This window comes from Microcaecilia unicolor, chromosome 9, assembly GCF_901765095.1.
Source record: "Microcaecilia unicolor chromosome 9, aMicUni1.1, whole genome shotgun sequence".
Classification (NCBI taxonomy): domain Eukaryota; kingdom Metazoa; phylum Chordata; class Amphibia; order Gymnophiona; family Siphonopidae; genus Microcaecilia; species Microcaecilia unicolor.
Genome location: NC_044039.1, coordinates 150,442,836 through 150,459,322, shown reverse-complemented (window position 1 = coordinate 150,459,322; position 16,487 = coordinate 150,442,836). Strand labels below are relative to the sequence as shown.

At 47.0% G+C, this 16,487-nt stretch overlaps 1 protein-coding gene across 1 annotated transcript in view; it reads right to left on the bottom strand.

Annotated features, from left to right (window-relative positions):
- The window catches only part of PLCB2 (phospholipase C beta 2), a 220,748-nt gene that overhangs the window by 167,572 nt on the left and 36,689 nt on the right, over positions 1 to 16,487 (bottom strand). The window contains exon 2 of the mRNA XM_030215186.1: positions 12,609 to 12,686. Within this exon, the coding sequence (XP_030071046.1) occupies positions 12,609 to 12,686 (78 nt within the window). The remainder of the gene's footprint in view (positions 1 to 12,608; positions 12,687 to 16,487) is intronic.

Here is a 16,487-nt window from a genome sequence, read left to right as displayed (position 1 = left end):
GGAACAACCTTCCTGAACCCTTACGCCAAGCCCCCTCCCTGCCCATCTTCAAGTCTTTGCTTAAAGCCCACCTCTTCAATGCTGCGTTCGGCACCTAACCCTTACCGTTCAGTGAATCCAGACTGCCCCAATTTGACTGCCCCTATCGGATCGACCGTTCACTTGTCTATTAGATTGTAAGCTCTTTGAGCAGGGACTGTCTCTCTTTGTTAAATTGTACAGCGCTGCGTAACCCTAGTAGCGCTCTAGAAATGTTAAGTAGTAGTAGTAGTAGTTTTATTCCCTACACTGCCTGCTGTGCCCTGTTCCCTCTGAAACAGGAAATCTTCATGAGAGGGGCTGGACTCAGCAGACCTTCACCATATACAGGGATTCAAAGGCCTTGCATTGCTTTGTATTTTTACTGCTGCCCAGGGGCATAGCCACAGGTGGACATGGGTCCCCCTACTTTTACCTTGAACCCACTCTGTGGCTAGTGCACCATTTGTGTAGGTGGTGGGGATCCCCAAGCCCACCAGCTGAATACATCTGGCGTCCACTGCCACCCATCAGAAAACTGTGGCAGTCAGTGGTATTTTAAAGAAGCAGCAGGTCTTTCACAATACAAGTTGTGTTATCCTGCTGTCAACTGCCTGGGGAGAGGGCAGGGGGCAGGAGATTATATGTGTAAGGGGGTAGGAGGGAGCCACACATGTAAACACTGGCTCTGGTCACTAGAGACCCATGGTACACCACCGATGAAGCATCTGCAGAACTGTGAAACTGACATGTCTGAATTCCCAGGTAATACCTGACTGCAGTAGGGCCTGTGTGCAAAGGCAAGACTCCAGGAATGGAAGGTATCTACAGGTCTCAGAGTACTGCGAGGTTGTATGTACATGTGTATTTGCCAGTCTCTGAACTGATGAGATTTGTTCCTCATTTGTTTACTTTTGATGGCACTCTGCCACTGTGTAGTCACTGGCTACTGTATTTCCTAGTAAAATACGTCACTGGACTCGAGCTTCTAATGATTTAATCATAGGTTCAACCTTCTACCACCTCAGATCACTGCTCTCCATTTCCACTGCTTGCATTACAGCACAGAACAAAATCCTAATGACAACCAGAAACCTGCTAGAGAGTGTCTGGGAAAAAACTGTAAGATGAAGAAAAAGAAAATCCTTAGCATTCAGGGTAGGCCCTGCCATTAGACAGAGATGTCGAAGAGGCAGTGAAAGAAACGGTCAAAAGCAATACCACCTGGAGTGCCTGATTTTCAAGGCCGATTCCAATCTGTAATTTACACCATTTAGTACTAGAGGCTAGAGCAGATGGTTTCAATGAAATATCTTGGTTATCAACGAAGAAAACTTTGTTTTCTCACTGTAGAGTTTGAGGTGATTCCAAGTGGCCATCATCGTCATACAATTTTTGCGGAAATGCATGCAGAACTTCAGCTTCTTTTGGAATTAAAATTGTAGTATTGTCAGCTTATATAAAACTTTATAACCCGCTGCTTCTAACTGGTAACCCAGTGAGACCATAAGGACAATGAAGAGTACCAGGGACAATGGGGAGCCCTGAGGGATGCCACAAACCACATCTCATTTCTCAGAATATACTCCCTCCCACTTCACTGAATAATTTCTTGTAGTGAGGAAGCCTCGGAAACCAGTTCAAGACATTTCCTGTAATGCCTAAGATGTTTAAGATATTTAAAAGTAGGGTATGATCCACAACATCAAATGCTCTCGATAAGTTGAACTACAATATAAGGATCTTTTTTCCCTCGCTCAACAGAGTATGTAGGTCAAATAATAAAGTATACAATAATGTCTCTGTACTAAAACTAGATGAAAATCCTGAATGAGAATAATGCAGGATATTAAAATTATCCAAGTACGATATTAATTGAGTTATAAGTATATCTTCTATGACCTTAGCAATCGAAGCAACAGGTCATGACCTTCAAGCCCTGATGTTGGAGGCAGACTTAGATGTTGTTGCAATCACAGAGACATGGCTCAATGGTTCCCACAAATGGGATGCAAGCATACCAGGCTATAATCTATTTAGGAAGGATAGAGAGGGTCGTAAAGGTGGAGGAGTAGCTCTGTATGTGAGGAATGATATCATGGCAACTGAAATGACAGGGACCTGGGGAAAAGAAGAAGCGATATGGATCACCTTAAAAAGAGAGGATAGAACCTCTGTCCACGTGGGTGTTGTCTACAGACCCCCGACACAATTAGAGGAACTAGATAAAGATCTGATCGCAGATATTCAAAAATTAGGAAAGAAAAAAGAGGTTCTGTTGATGGGAGATTTCAATCTGCCGGATGTAGATTGGAAGGTTCCGTCTGCCAAATCGGAAAGAAGTAGAGAGATCGTGGATGCTTTCCAAAGTGCTCTGCTCAGACAGATGGTGACGGAACCCACGAGGGAGGGAGCGATGCTGGATCTGGTGCTCACAAATGGGGATAGTGTGTCAAATGTCCGAGTGGGTGCACACCTGGGAAGCAGTGACCATCAAACGGTTTGGTTTGATATAACGGCTGAAGTGGAGGGCGGCCACTCTAAACTTAAAGTCCTGGATTTCAAGCGTGCTAACTTTAGTAAAATGGGGGAATACCTGAGGAAGGAGATGATGGGCTGGGAGGACGAACATGAAGTGGAAGGACAGTGGTCTAGGCTGAAAGAAGTAATAAATAGTGCCACAAACCTTTATGTAAGGAGAGCAGTGGCGTACCAAGGGGGAGGCGGTGGGGGCGGTCCGCCCTGGGTGTCAGTGGGTAGGGGGGTGATCCGCTTTGCTCCCACTGCTCCCACTTTACCTTTAAAAAAAATTTTTGAAGCGTCGTTGCAGGCAGCGCCTTGCGTCTGCCCTGCTTGTTCTAAAAGAAGTAAATCTCTTCGCTTCGTCATCGTCGGGCCTCATTATGTCCCGCCCTCCTCTGAGGTAATTTCCACGAGGGCGGGACATAGTGAGGCCCGACGACGACGAAGCGAAGAGATTTACTTCTTTTACAACAAGCAGGGCAGACGCAAGGCACTGCCTGCAACGACGCTTCAAAAAAATTTTTTTTAAAGGTAGGGTGGGAGTAGGAGAGTCGGGTTGGGGTGGGCTCCTCAGATGGGAGAGGGGTGTTGTGGGGGTTCTCACAAGGGATGGGATGGGGAGGGGAGGGGGTTTTCATATGGGCGAGAAGGGGACTGAGTGGGGAGGGGGTTCTCAGATGGGAGAGGGGTGTTGTGGGGGTTTTCATATGGGCGAGAAGGGGACTGAGTGGGGAGGGGGTTCTCAGATGGGAGAGGGGTGTTGTGGGGGTTTTCATATGGGAGAAGGGGACTGAGTGGGGAGGGGGTTCTCAGAATGGGAGAGGGGTGTTGTGGGGGTTTTCATATGGGAGAAGGGGACTGTGGGGAGGGGGTTTTCAGATGGGAGAGGGGTGTTGTGGGGGTTCTCACATGGGGAGGGGAGGGGGTTTTCATATGGGAGAAGGGGACTGAGTGGGGAGGGGGTTCTCAGGTGGGAGAGGGGTGTTGTGGGGATTCTCAGATGGGAGAGGGGTGTTGTGGGGGTTCTCACATGGGGAGGGGAGGTGGTTTTCAGATGGGAGAGGGGTGTTGTGGGGGTTCTCACATGGGATGGGGAGGGGAGGGGGTTTTCATATGGGCGAGAAGGGGACTGAGTGGGGAGGGGGTTCTCAGATGGGAGAGGGGTGTTGTGGGGGTTCTCACATGGGGAGGGGAGGGGGTTTTCAGATGGGAGAAGGGGACTGAGTGGGGAGGGGGTTCTCAGATGGGAGAGGGGTGTTGTGGGGATTCTCAGATGGGAGAGGGGTGTTGTGGGGGTTCTCACATGGGGAGGGGAGGGGAGGGGGTTTTCAGATGGGAGAGGGGTGTTGTGGGGGTTCTCACATGGGATGGGGAGGGGAGGGGTTTTCATATGGGCGAGAAGGGGACTGAGTGGGGAGGGGGTTCTCAGATGGGAGAGGGGTGTTGTGGGGGTTCTCACATGGGGAGGGGAGGGGGTTTTCAGATGGGAGAAGGGGACTGAGTGGGGAGGGGGGTTCTCAGATGGGAGAGGGGTGTTGTGGGGGTTCTCACATGGGATGGGGAGGGGAGGGGGTTTTCATATGGGCGAGAAGGGGACTGAGTGGGGAGGGGGTTCTCAGATGGGAGAGGGGTGTTGTGGGGGGTTTTATATGGGAGAAGGGGACTGAGTGGGGAGGGGGTTTTCAGATGGGAGAGGGGTGTTGTGGGGGTTCTCACATGGGGAGGGGAGGGGGTTTTCATATGGGAGAAGGGGACTGAGTGGGGAGGGGGTTCTCAGATGGGAGAGGGGTGTTGTGGGGGTTCTCACGTGGGGAGGGGAGGGGGTTTTCAGATGGGAGAAGGGGACTGAGTGGGGAGGGGGTTCTCAGATGGGAGAGGGGTGTTGTGGGGGTTCTCAGATGGGAGAGGGGTGTTGTGGGGGTTCTCAGATGGGGAGGGGAGGAGGTTTTTATATGGAAGAAGGGGACTGGGGTGGGGAGGGGGTTCTCAGATGGGAGAGGGGTGTTGTGGGGGTTCTTAGATGGGGAGGGGGGTTTCAGATGGGAGAAGGGGACTGGGGTGGGGAGGGGGTTCTCAGATGAGAGAGGAGAGGGGTGTTCTCAGATGGGAGAAGGGGACTGGGGTGGGGGTTCTCAGATGGGGTGGGGGTTCTCAAATGGGAGAAGGAGGCTAGAACTGGGGTCTGAGAAGGGGTCATGACGGAAAATGGGGCATGCCTGGGTCAGGTGGGAGAATGGGTCAGGCTGAATAGGGGGGCAAGGCATGTGGATGAAGGGGGCTGAAACTGGGGGCTGAAAGGAGGGTAGGTGGGATAAGGGGGCTAATACTGGGACTGGGGGCTGAAAGGCGGCAGGGGCTGAAATTGTGGGGACTAGGGGCTGAAAAGGAGACAGGGAGAAGTGGCTGGGGCTGAAGCTCAGGACTGGTGAGAGAAAAGGGCTGGGGTTGAAACTGGGGGATAAAAAGAGGACAGGGAGAAGTGGCTGGGGGCTAAAGCTCGGGACTGGTGGGAGAAAAGGACTGGGGCTGAAACTGGGGACTGGTGGGATAGTGGGGCTAGAACTGGGGGCTGAAAAAAAGGGGCAGAGAGAGGGGACAGATCCTGGATGGAAGGGGGAGGAGAGGGAGGGCAGACCCTGGATGGATGGGAGAGGGAGGGCAAATGATGGATTGAAGGGGCAGAGAGAAAGGGCAGCCAGTGAATGGAAGGGGGAGAGAGAGAGGGCAGACAGGGGCAGATGGTGGATGGAAGGGGCAGATGTAGATGGAAGGCGCAGAGAGAGAGGGCAGACATTGGATGGAGGGGACAGCAGAGAGGGCAGACACTGGATGGCAGAGAGAGAACAAAGACAGATGCTGGATGGAAGGAAGACAGTGAAAAGAAGATGAGGAAAGCAGAAACCAGAGACAACAAACTGTAAATAAAATATATATTTTTATTTTTTTTTTGCTTTAGGATAAAGTAGTATTGTAGCTGTGTTAATGTTTATAATAGAACATGTAAATAAGGTAATCTTTTTATTGGACTAATTTTAATACATTTTGGCTAACTTTCGGAGAACAAAACCCCCTTCCGCAGGTCTGGATAGGATATTGTAACAGCACTATACTGTATTGACCTGAGGAAGGATGTTTTGGCCTCTGAAAGCTAAATGTATTAGTCCAATAAAATGGTATTATTTTATTTTCTATATTTGTTTTATTTCTATTTGTTAATTTGTAAAGTGGTGATTGGTACTTGTTAGTTTTTTCAAATTTACATCTGCTGTCTTTATATTTTGCACAGTACTAGGGGACATTTTCTGTTTCTGTGGTGTTGCATTGTATGCAGAGTCTGGCATCTTGGGGGTTCAGTTTAATTTTTGTCTAAATAGAAAGGTTATTATTGCTTATTCTATAGTGGATTAGGGTGTATCTGTGTTTGTGAAAAAGACATGGCTTTCGGTTGGCATTGACTGTGTAAGATGGACGATCTGTGTTATTCTGCCTGGTTTCGTTTTACAGTAGGTGAATTGATGTTCTAGTGCTCACTGTAGTGTTTAAGATGCTTTCCTTTTCCTTGTGTGACTTGTAGAAATTACTGCTTATGGTATGCTAGAATTGCTCTATAGGTGCTGAGTGTTTTGTATTCTCGGCATGCCTAGTACTAGATTTTGGAGGGGGGGTGTTAAAAAATGACCGGCCCCGGGTGTCAACTACCCTAGGTACGCCACTGAAGGAGAGTAAATAAAAGCAAGAGAAAAAGGAAACCGATATGGTTCTCCAAGCAAGTGGTTGAGAAAATAAAGGCTAAAGAGTTAGCGTTCCAGAAATATAGAAAATCTCAAGAAGAGGAACACGGGGAGGAATACCAGATGAAACTGAAAGAAGCCAAGAGAGAGGTACGTCTGGCGAAGGCGCAAGCGGAAGAACAAATGGCTAGAAATGTAAGGAGGGGCGACAAAAATTTCTTCAGGTATATTAGTGAAAGAAGAATGACTAAAAAGCAAACCGCTATGTAGATAATGATGAAGAAAAAGCCAATTTGCTAAATAGATACTTTTGTTCTGTTTTCACTGAAGAAAATTCTGGAGAAGGACCGCGAGGGACTGGCAAAAGTACTCCTGAGAATGGAATGGATATAGCACCGTTCACGGAAGAGAGTGTGTATCAACAACTTGGAAAGCTAAAGGTGGACAAAGCCATGGGACCGGACGGGATCCACCCCAGAATATTGAGGGAGCTCAGAGAGGTTCTGGCGGGTCCTCTTAAAGATTTGTTTCATAAATCCTTGGAGACGGCAGAGGTTCCGAGGGACTGGAGAACGGCGGAGGTGGTACCTCTTCACAAAAGTGGTGATAGGGAAGAAGCTGGAAACTACAGGCTGGTAAGCCTCACTTCGGTTATTGGAAAAGTAATGGAAGCCATGCTGAAGGAAAGGATAGTGAATTTCCTAGAAGCCAACAAGTTGCAAGATCCGAGACAACATGGTTTTACCAGAGGGAAATCGTGCCAAACGAATCTCATTGAATTCTTTGATTGGGTAACTGGAGAACTGAATCATCGACGTGCTATAGACGTAATCTACTTAGATTTTAGCAAAGCTTTTGACACGGTTCCCCACAGGAGGCTCTTAAATAAACTAGATGGGCTGAAGATAGGTCTCGAAGTGGTGAACTGGATTAGGAACTGGTTGACGGACAGACGACAGAGGGTGGTGGTCAATGGAGTTCGCTCGGAGGAGGGAAAGGTGAGTAGTGGAGTGCCTCAGGGATCGGTGCTGGGGCCGATTCTGTTCAATATATTTGTGAGTGACATTGCCGAAGGGTTAGAAGGTAAAGTTTGCCTATTTGCGGATGATACTAAGATTTGCAACAGAGTGGACACCCGGGAGGGAGTGGAAAGCATGAAAAGGGATCTGAGGAAGCTAGAAGAATGGTCTAAGGTTTGGCAATTAAAATTCAATGCAAAGAAATGCAAAGTGATGCATTTAGGGAGTAGAAACCCACGAGAGACTTATGTGTTAGGCGGTGAGAGTTTGATAGGTACTGAGGGGGAGAGGGATCTTGGGGTGATAGAATCCGAGGATCTGAAGGCGACAAAACAGTGTGACAAGGCGGTGGCCGTAGCGAGAAGGTTGCTAGGCTGTATAGAGAGAGGTGTGATCAGCAGAAGAAAGGAAGTGTTGATGCCTCTGTACAAGTCGTTGGTGAGGCCCCACCTGGAGTATTGTATTCAGTTTTGGAGGCCGTACCTTGCGAAGGATGTTAAAAAAATGGAAGCGGTGCAAAGAAAAGCTACGAGAATGGTATGGGATTTGCGTTCCAAGACGTATGAGCAAAGACTTGCTGACCTGAACATGTATACCCTGGAGGAAAGGAGGAACAGGGGTGATATGATACAGACGTTCAAATACTTGAAAGGTATTAATCCGCAAAAAAATCTTTTCCGGAGATGGGAAGGCTGTAGAACGAGAGGACATGAAATGAGATTGAAGGGGGGCAGACTCAAAAAAGATGTCAGGAAGTATTTTTTCACGGAGAGGGTGGTGGATGCTTGGAATGCCCTCCCGCGGGAGGTGGTGGAGATGAAAACGGTAACGGAATTCAAACATGGGATATGCATAAAGGAATCTTGTGCAGTAGGAATGGATCCTCAGAAGCTTAGCCAAAATTGGGTGGCGGAGCAGGTGGGGGAAGAGAGGTTGGTGGTTGGGAGGCGAGGATAGTGGAGGGCAGACTTATACAGTCTGTGCCAGAGCCGGTGATGGGAGGCGGGGCTGGTGGTTGGGAGGCGGGAAATACTGCTGGGCAGACTTGTACGGTCTGTGCCCTGAAAAAGGCAGGTACAAATCAAGGTAAGGTATACACATATGAGTTTATCTTGTTGGGCAGACTGGATGGACCATGCAGGTCTTTTTCTGCCGTCATCTACTATGTTACTATGTTACTATCGGGCTCATTTTCAAAGCACTTAGCCTTCCAAAGTTCCATAGGTTTCTATGGAACTTTGGAAGGCTAAGTGCTTTGAAAATATGCCTATATGTCTATAATTACTAACCAACGCTTGATATTCTAATTTAATTTTTTTAAATGGGAGTTAAAATATCACCCAAATAATATGGACAAGAGCCTTGTACTAACAAGATAGACAACCATTCAAAAATTTTAAATCTAAATTGTAAAGACACAGATTTCATATAAGCAGGGCTGCCGAGAGGGGGGGCCTGGCGCTGGGGTCTCTCTCTCTCTCCTGCTCCGAACGGGACCAGAGTGATCGCGTCCCGACAGGAGCAGGAGAGAGAAAACTCCGGTGCAACAGCCGGGCCCCCCTTGGAGGCTGGGGAGGACCCGGAGGAGCACCTCCAGCGCTGCTCCTCTGCCCAGCTGCTTTTCCTCTCAGGCGTGCATGCTCAGTTTTGAAACTGAGCATGCCCTGAGAGGAAAAGCAGCTGCAGGGGCAGGCAATCAGCAGAAGAGCAGCGCTAGAGGAAGACGTCTTCTGTTGGCAGGGCCTCGGGATCCAGGATGCCCAGCATTTTCCCGCTAGCAATGGCCAGGCTAGGCTAGGCTAGGCCGTGGCTAGCGGGAAACCGCTGGGCATCCTGAAAAGATAAATTCTGCTGATTTTTTGATTTATTATAAGCATGAAAATGAATTTGGAGGTTTTTTGCCAATGATGACAGCGAGAGCTCCTTGAATTGATGGACTGTGAGGGGCATAATCGAACGCCTATCTCCATGGGTACGTGAAGAGGCGGGACAGACCGTATTTTCGAAAAAATGAATGTTTTTCAGCTGGGCGTTTGTTTTTTTTTAGCGATAATGGAAACTAAAAACGCCCAGCTCAAAAACGTCCTAATCCGAGCCATTTGGTCATGGGAAGGTCCAGGATTCGTAGTACACTGGCCCCCCTGATATGCCAGGACACCAACTGGGCACCCTAGAGGTCAGTGCGGTGGACTTCAGAAAAAGCTCCCACATGCATAGCTCCCTTACCACGGGTGCTGAGCACCCAACCCCTCCCCCAAAACCCACTACCCACAAATGTACAACACTACCATAGCTCTTAGGGGTGAAGGGGGCACCTACATGTGGGTACAGTGGGTTTTGGAGACCTCCCATTTACCAGCACAAGTGTTACAGGTAGGGGGGGGGATGGGCCTGGGTCCACCTGGCTGAAGTGCACTAAAAGTGCTCCAGGGACCTGCATACACGCAGGCCCCTAGGACTTGTTGCTGCTATATAACATTGGCACACCAGTTGACACCTGAAGACTAATCTCTCCGAAAACGTCCTTTATTGGAATAAGCACCCTTACTCACAGTTAACTCCAGATCAGAGGTTGTGCCCCACTGGCAACGAGTCTTCCTGGTACTGAGATGAGCAGTAGGTCAGAGCTGGCAGAATGCTGTACAATGCCCTCTTTCAGCCACATTCAAGGTAAGAACTAAGTTCTGTAACGTGGCTAACACGTGAAAGGGATCTAAAACTGGCTTACAAAAATGGCCACTACCTCATGGACTATCGGAAACAAAACAGGGCACACTCTGACCCAGTAAGCAGGGGGAAAAGCACCATGGGAGTAGAGCCTACCAACTACCAACATTGTGAGCATTTGCCACAAGCTAGTGGAATCACGGAGCCCAATACCCTACACCCACATAACAGAAAAGGTGTCACACTCACCCGAGAGCCACATCAGAACCAGGGAAAGGCTGTCACAGGATAGAACACATTCTGCTGTCATGGAGATGGGTACGGCATTTGAGGCTGGTATAGAGGCCGGAAAAAAAGTTTTTTAAGTGTTTTTTTTTTGGTGGGAGGGGGTTAGTGACCACTGGGGGAGTCCGGGGAGGTCATCCCCGATTCCCTCCAGTGGTCATCTGGGCAGTTGGGGCACTTTTTTGGGACTTGTTCGTGAAAAAAAAGGGTCCAAAAAAAGTGACCCAAAATTGCGGTAAAAACGCCTTTTTTTTGATTATCAGCTAAAGACACCCATCTCTCCTCGGCCAATAACTACGCCCCAGTTCCGCCTTCACCACGCCTCCGACACGCCCCCGTCAACTTTACCCGTTTCCACGACGGACTGCAGTTGGAAACGCCCAAAATTGGCTTTCGATTATACCAATTTGGGCGCCCACAGGAGAAAGACGCCCATCTCCCGATTTGGGTCGCAATATACGCGTTTTTCTCTTTCGATTATAAGCAGGTGTGTGTCCAAAAGAACAGAGTCTGTTGAGGCTTTTTCCTCCAATTTTTTGCCAATTGTTATTTATGAAATAGGCAGTTTAATACTAGAGTATAAGAATTAAGTGAGGATTGATTTGTTGTTTGAAGATATCGTTATCCTCTTAAGCTCTGTGAGCATGTGTGTTCCCTGCCACCTAGTTGGTGCAACTGCTGCCAACATAGAAGCCCCCTCCCTATCCTACCCCACCCCCACCCCTTCGGTGCCACTCTCCCTGACAATGAGTTTAGCAGTGTCATCTACCACAGCTCACACTGTAGCTCCCCACATACATGTGTACACAAAGAAAAAAAAACTAAAGCATCAAACAGATATTACAGGTGTCATCTACTACCAATTAGGAATAAAACGTGCCCTGCGGCAGACAGCACATGCTAACTGTTAGTGAATTCCCCCCCCCCCCCATATGTTTTTCTAGGGCTGTCCATCAATTAAAATGTTTATTCACACCATTAATTGTATGATTCAAATGTAAAAGAGTTGAAATAAATTTAGCATGTACACATGGTTGTTTACATTTTTTTTTCTATTGATGCTAAACATTCAGCTAATAATTTTGATTCCATCTCCTCCAATCTCCCTGTCCTCCCTTCCCTTCCTTCCCCTGGAACAATCTCCTCCCTTCCTTCCATCCATGATCACCATTTTTTCCTTTCTTTTTCCCCTCCCCTCACTTCTATGGGCATCATCTCAGTTCTTTGATTCTTCCATCCCCTACTTCTAGCATCTGCCCCTCCCCTCACCACCCATCTTTCTTTCTCTCGCTGCCTTTTTTAACACCTGGTACCTCTTCTGACCTCTCAGGTGCCTGCCTGCATCTTTCTCTCTCTTTCTCTAGCACCCCTCCCCATCCCTGCATCTCTCACTCTTTTCCTCTTTCTCCTGCCATGGCCTCCTCCTCCCCTGCATCTCTAACACTTCTCTTTCTCCCGCCACCACTGCTGCCCCTCCCCCCATATCTCTGGCTCTTCTCCTCTTTTTCCTGCTGCCACTGCTGCCCCCTCAACCCCTCAGTCTGCAACTTTCTCTCTCTCACTCTCCCCTTTTTTTCCCCTGCTGGTAGTGGCACCTCTATTTACCTCTCCAACACTCAGGCAGCCCCCCTCTCCTCTGCAGCTTCTTTTCCCTGCTCCTCACAGGTGCTTCAGTGAAAGCCCGCTGTGTCACCTGTGCCGAAGCCTCTCTGTAACAAGAAGTTCCGCCTCCTCTGACAGAACTTCCTGTTTCAGAGAGAGGCTTGGAGCCGGGTGACATACAGTGTGCTTTGAGTGCAGCAGCCATGAGGAACAGGAAGAAGCAGCAGCCATGAGGAACAGGAAGAAGGAGTCACAGGGGAGAGGAGAGCGCCAGAGAGGTAAGAAGAACTGTGGGCAGAGCAATGCTGGATGTTTATGGGTGGGGAATAGATGCATCAACTCACGTAAACATTTTTTCCCTAGCGCACTAACCCGGCGGTAATTGGGCATCGCCATGCGCTGCCCGATTACCGCCAGGTAACCGTGGGAGCCCTAAGTGCTCCCCGCCACATGGCCATGCGGTAACAGTTATCTTACTGCATGGCAATTTGGGGGGGGGGGGGGCTTTTTACCCACAGCTGCTGTAAAAAGGGCTCTGACACGTGAGAAAAACAGCCCCTGCCACTACTACAAGACTCTTTTCCCCGCAGCTTAGTACAAGGACCCCTTAACGCATTAATCACGTTATTAAATGTGCAGCCCTAATTTTTTCAGATTGTTATTTAAGAGGAATTCCCTAAACCTCGGGGGGTTTCCAGAACAAGGGGGATCTGATTTAACAGTATAATTCCACTGAATGTTTTCAGATAGGATCTATACTCACCTTGCTCTGAAAAGTCCAGTATAAATAATAGCCTTTGGGATCCACTCGTAGAATTACAGGAGAAGCAATGGTGGTTTCCTGAATAAAAGAACCACAAAAAAACAGATAAGTGATAAGTTCCAACCCAACCCCTCTTCCTTTTGTCATGCTTTTCTCAACATCACCTTTGAAAAACTAAGAAAGTGGTGAGCACTCCTTCATACTCCTTTTTCAACTGACACATTAAATTTCAGTTCTTAAAAAAAGGATCCTCCAAAAAGCTAAGGAGGAAAGTTATCAACATGGGCTACCATTAGGATGGGTTATCTTACCACCAGGAACAAACAAAAAAGAAAAAACCTTTGCAAAGTCCAAACAGGACACAAAGGTGACAAAAAAAAAGAGTCCAAATGATGATTGTGTACAGATGTAATATTTTATTACGTTGAGGGAATGACTCAACATGAATTTGTGTTTCAGCTAAAATGCCTTCATCAGGAGTCTGATTTCACAACCTCCTCTCATAATGTCATTGAGTATATGCTCATACACCTTCACTGAAGATACGTGTTCGATTCGGCAGTAAGAAACACTGTGATTAAAGCACTCCACGCTTCTCACAGAAACGCGGTCTAGTATGCGCTAGTTGATCCAGTTGGCGAGGTTGTAAAGCACAGTATTTTCACCTGCTTAATCATAATACCAGAAAGACAAAAATATAAACCTTCTAAACTGATTCTAGAAGCAAAATCAGGGCTTTTGTTTGAGGGGGTACTTGGGGGTATTGAGTACCGGCACCTTTTCCATTGTCTGCTAAAATTGGCCCATGGTCCCCAAGTTTTAATGAAAGAGCTCAGGCTCTACACACCAATTCTGCCTTGTCATAGATTCTGTGACTGGATGCAGGGGGCCTGGCTATTGTGGGGTGGGTTCCTCAGTGGTCACCCCACCCCTGAAGGGTGGCCTGGCATTTGAGTACCGGCACTTTTTTTGCTAGAAAAAATGCACTGAGCAAAATATAAGCTAAAACTACTTACCAAAACTTGCAAAGCCAAGTAAACCCCAGAGAATGAACACAAGAAAACCCCAAAGGAAAAGAAAGTGAAGGTGAATTAGAGGGTGAGCATGGCAATGGGTCACTGACCCAGCTGAGAGGATGGAAATGACAGATGTGAGAGCTGCCAATGGTCTATCAGCATGAGGAACAAGAAACCATTCAGTCAGTCATGGACCAATGGATGTGGAGCACATCTTTCACTGCATGACTTTTTGGGCTCTTGATACACGTACATGCTACAAAATTAACCACAAGTAGAAGATAAGCAGGGGATCTCTAAGGCGCTTCCAGCTTTTAAACGTCTACTTCCCAGGCCTGTACAGTGCTCCCTTATTTGGAAGACTGAACCATTCAGACAGGTTTGAAATGTAAGGTGTGCCAAGGTCTTTAGCTTGAAATCTGGTGTTCATTTTGCCTCAGAATTAACTAGAGATGTGCATCTGTTAGCAAAAATTTGATTTATTAGTGTGCCTTAAAATGTTTAGGGTGCACAAAATCAATTTAACATGCATTAAGCTATACATTAATTCACGTAAAGTCCAATTTCCAGGATTAAAAACTCTAATGTGAGTTTTTAAAAAATGGGTTGTTTTGGAATCTTTATTTATTCCAAAGCACGAAATGACAGACAACACAACTCAGAACTGGTCATTTTGGTTCACAGGTGAAAACATTTACTTTTTGCCAAACACTTCTGCGAAACCACACATCCCTGGCAAGACATTACAGAGTCAAAACAACAACAATTTTTTTCCCTGGTTGTGTCTTATCCAGGGGGAAAATACCTATGGGTCTTGTTTACAAAGGTGTGTTTAGTGCACGCTAACTATATAAATGTCCATAATATCCCTATGGGTGTCCACACGGTTAGCACACGCTAAAAATGCTAGTGTGCCCTTGTAAACAGGGCCCTATATCTGCTCTGCTCCATTTCACCCCTCCCCCTTTTAGAAACTCCCCAACACTCATTCTCCCATTCATTCTAGGATTCTCCTCATTCATCCCTAAGACCTTTAATGGGATACCATTAAGTGTTCTCATCCTCCTCATGGGGGGGGGGGGGACCCTGTGTCGCAGCATAGCATCAAGGTGGCATAGGGTAAGTCCACTGGGTTTTTTTGTTGGACTTTTGCATCCGCCCCTCCAAGAATGCCACTTGAGTCATTTTTCCCAACCAGAAAGAGTAGGGAGGGGGCTCTTCTTGTTTTTCTCTTTTTAAATTTTATTTTTCTAATTTTGAACATAAAGAACAAACAAAGAACAACTTAGCCACAGCAATAACTTTCCAGCTGATATTTAAACCTATTTACAGTAATCGGCCAGGAGCAGGCCTGGCCAGTTAAATAGCCTAAAGCCAGCTAAGCACTAATATTCAGTGTGAGATAGCCGTCTCTCTCGGCTGAATATTACCGCTTATCAGCTAGCCCAGTCACCGGCTATGTCGCTCGACGCAACCAGATACACCTACGTAAATAGTGAATATTGGCTTAACCAGCTATGTTTTAGCAGCCAACCTCCCCCCCCCCCCCCCTGAAATTCAATGCCGCCAAATACAGCCCCAGCATTGAGTTTCCGGGTTTGCTGACAACCGTGGGAGTTAGCCGGGATCCATAAGAACATAAGAAAAGCCATACTGGGTCAGACCAATAGTCCATGTAGCCCAGTATCCTGCTTCCAACAGTGGCCAATCCAGGTCACAAGTACTTGGCAGAAACCCAAATAGTAGATAACAAAAAATAAGGGGAATTCTATATAAACCAACTCCTGAGGGTCATAATGCAAAGCAAATGGGAGAGTCTAATACATGTGGCTACTATTTAGGCAACCAATCAAGGCAAAAGCGAATGCATCAGATACATTTTTAAACCAGGCTATTGATTCTCCTATAGCCTGCTGGAGTTATCAATCATGTGCAATACACTTGTAATTTTCGCTGATTTGTCAATATACAATGTATTCTATATAATCATACAAAATGAAAAAAGCGACTACTTAGCTTGCAAAAGCAATCACAGCGCCGTGTCCATGATCTAACACCTGACGCCCACTCTAGTGTATAAATGGTGTTTCAATCCCACAGACCTACTTCTGGGGTTTCCTCTTAGTCACAAAAAAATCTTAAAATGCCACCCTTTAGCATTCTGGATATCACGCTGCGAGTGTTACCTTGATTGGTTGCTTGAATAGTAGCCTATGAATTAGACTCTCCCATTTGCTTTGCATCAGAAACCCAAATAGTAGCAAGATTCAATGCCACCACTCCCAGGGCAAGCAGTGGCTCTCCCTCATGTCCGTCTCAATAGCAGACCATGGACTTTTCCTCCAGGAACTTGTACACACCTTTTTTAAACCCACATCCTCCGGCAGCGAGTTCCAGAGCTTAACTATTCTTAAAGTGAACAAATAAAAGTATTTCCATGTAATTTCATTGAGTGTCCTCTGGTCTTTGTACTTTTTGAAAGAGTGAAAAATCGATTCACTTCTACCCATTCTACACCACTCAGTATTTTGTAGACCTCAATCATATCCCCCTCAGCCATCTTTTTTCCAAGCTGAAGAGCTCTAACCTCTTTAGCCTTTCCTTATATGAGAGGAGTTCCATTCTCTTTATCATTTTGGTCGCTTTTCTTTGAACTTTTTCTAATTCCACGACATTTTTTTGAGATTCGGTGACCAGAATTGAATGCAATATTCAAGGTGAGGTCACACCTTGGAGCAATACAGAGACATTATAACACTCTTGGTCTTATTTACCATCTCTTTCCTAATAATTCCTAGTATCCTGTTTGCTTTTTTTGGCCACCGCCACACACTGGGTAGAAGATTTCAGCGAATTGTCTACA